Here is a 1,593-nt window from a genome sequence, read left to right as displayed (position 1 = left end):
GAGGGGGGTGGTTGGAGAGAGAAAAAAAAAACAACCAACATCCCACAAAGGGATCAAACCCACGTTTTCTGCGTGCGGAGGCGTAGAGCCTATCTGTTGCCGTACGTATATATACGAGACGCTGGTCAACTAACATTACTAAGAACTAGTCGTCAAGAAATAGAGCCTAATGACTCTCAAATTGCTGTCGGAGTGGAGAAGTTATTCTACGTATTTTTTTTGTCTGCTGAGAAAGTGACTGCCAACTACAATAGGAATGGGAAACAAAAATTTCATCTTCTCATCATCTTTTAAAAAATCATGTTTATTGCTTTATTTTATTTTTAAAAATTTTGGGGAGGTTTGTTTTTGTTTTTTGGGTACAAATAAATGTATCTTTCAGATCAAACCATGAAGTTTTCCTAGATCTATATAAATCGTCAAAATCCAATATGAAATAAAATTAAATGTTGATGTATATTTAAATGAGCCACAACATGGTGGAATCGGGTGATCGTTAGTTTTGGGGCATCAACTTACAGCCAGTTCTTTTGCCTCGCTTTTGGGGGGAAAAAAAAAGTCAATCTGTGTTGAATAGAAGTCAAGATATTTGTGATTGAGATGAGGGCCTCCTGACTTTCTGCGGTAAAATTAGCAAGAAAGTGACCGCCAAAGTTTGTTCATTTCCATAGCTTGAGAATCCTGGGAAACTGAAAATTTACAGTTTTTGTGCCTTTAATCAATGGTTTTTCTGTTAAATAAACACGGAAATGTGTTTTTAAATGGACATAAAAGGTGTTGAGCAAAAAAAAATTTTAAGAAAAAATATTGCCCAAAGGCCAGAAAAATGCGTTTCTTTGATTTCATTATTTTGATGAGCGCCTGATTTCACCACGATGCCTATGCATTCGAACCTGCTCTTGCGACCACCTGTCCATGGCAATCACCTGTACAAACGACCACTTCCCATTTCCTCCCTTGCGGCTTTTTTTCTTTATATTAATATAATAAAAACTACACAGTCCAAACGCCTACATGTCAGTTGAGTAAGAAACCACTTTTATCCTCGACAATGGATGGTCGTTTCTTGGACAATTTCGACTGTATCTCTCTAAGTTCTGTCTTATGATGTCCCCAGCATGGGTCAGAGACAGCTCGTGTGTCTGGCGAGAACGCTGCTGAGGAAAACACCTATCCTGATTCTGGACGAAGCCACAGCAGCCGTTGATATGGAAACGGATGAGCTCATCCAGAAAACAATTCGCACAGAATTTAGTCATTGCACCATCATCACCATTGCCCATCGCCTGCACACAGTTCTTGATTACGACAGGTAGGTTTGAGCTTAGTTATTTTATTTTATTTGAGTTGAGTTGAGTTGAGTTGAGTTTTACGGCACTTGCAAGACGTGTAGATCCCATAAGTGTAGAAGATTAGATGTGTTATTAGATAGTAATATACACATAAAACTGTCCTCGCGGTTGTATCCAAAAAAGAAATTATGAAATTATGCAAACTGAGCCCTAAAAATGTGAAATAATGCGATTCTGTTAATTTTAACAAACAATGATAAAGGAAAACAATCAGAAATTATGCAAAAAATGATCACATTTT

General features: G+C 37.5%; 2 protein-coding genes across 2 annotated transcripts in view; one reads left to right on the top strand and one right to left on the bottom strand.

Moving 5' to 3' along the window:
• The window catches only part of LOC106011051, a gene marked incomplete at its 5' end in the record, with an annotated part of 11,035 nt that overhangs the window by 7,795 nt on the left and 1,647 nt on the right, over positions 1-1,593 (bottom strand).
• Positions 901-1,593, top strand: part of LOC101850064 (multidrug resistance-associated protein 1) — a 4,380-nt gene continuing 3,687 nt past the window's right edge. The window contains exon 1 of the mRNA XM_005092531.2: positions 901-1,312. Coding sequence (XP_005092588.2) covers positions 1,119-1,312 — 194 coding nt within the window. The 5' untranslated portion in view covers positions 901-1,118. The remainder of the gene's footprint in view (positions 1,313-1,593) is intronic.

The sequence above is a fragment of the Aplysia californica genome, unplaced genomic scaffold (assembly GCF_000002075.1).
Source record: "Aplysia californica isolate F4 #8 unplaced genomic scaffold, AplCal3.0 scaffold00048, whole genome shotgun sequence".
NCBI lineage: Eukaryota > Metazoa > Mollusca > Gastropoda > Aplysiida > Aplysiidae > Aplysia > Aplysia californica.
The sequence above is the reverse complement of the archived record's forward strand: the minus strand, read 5'-3'. Positions and strand labels throughout refer to the sequence as shown.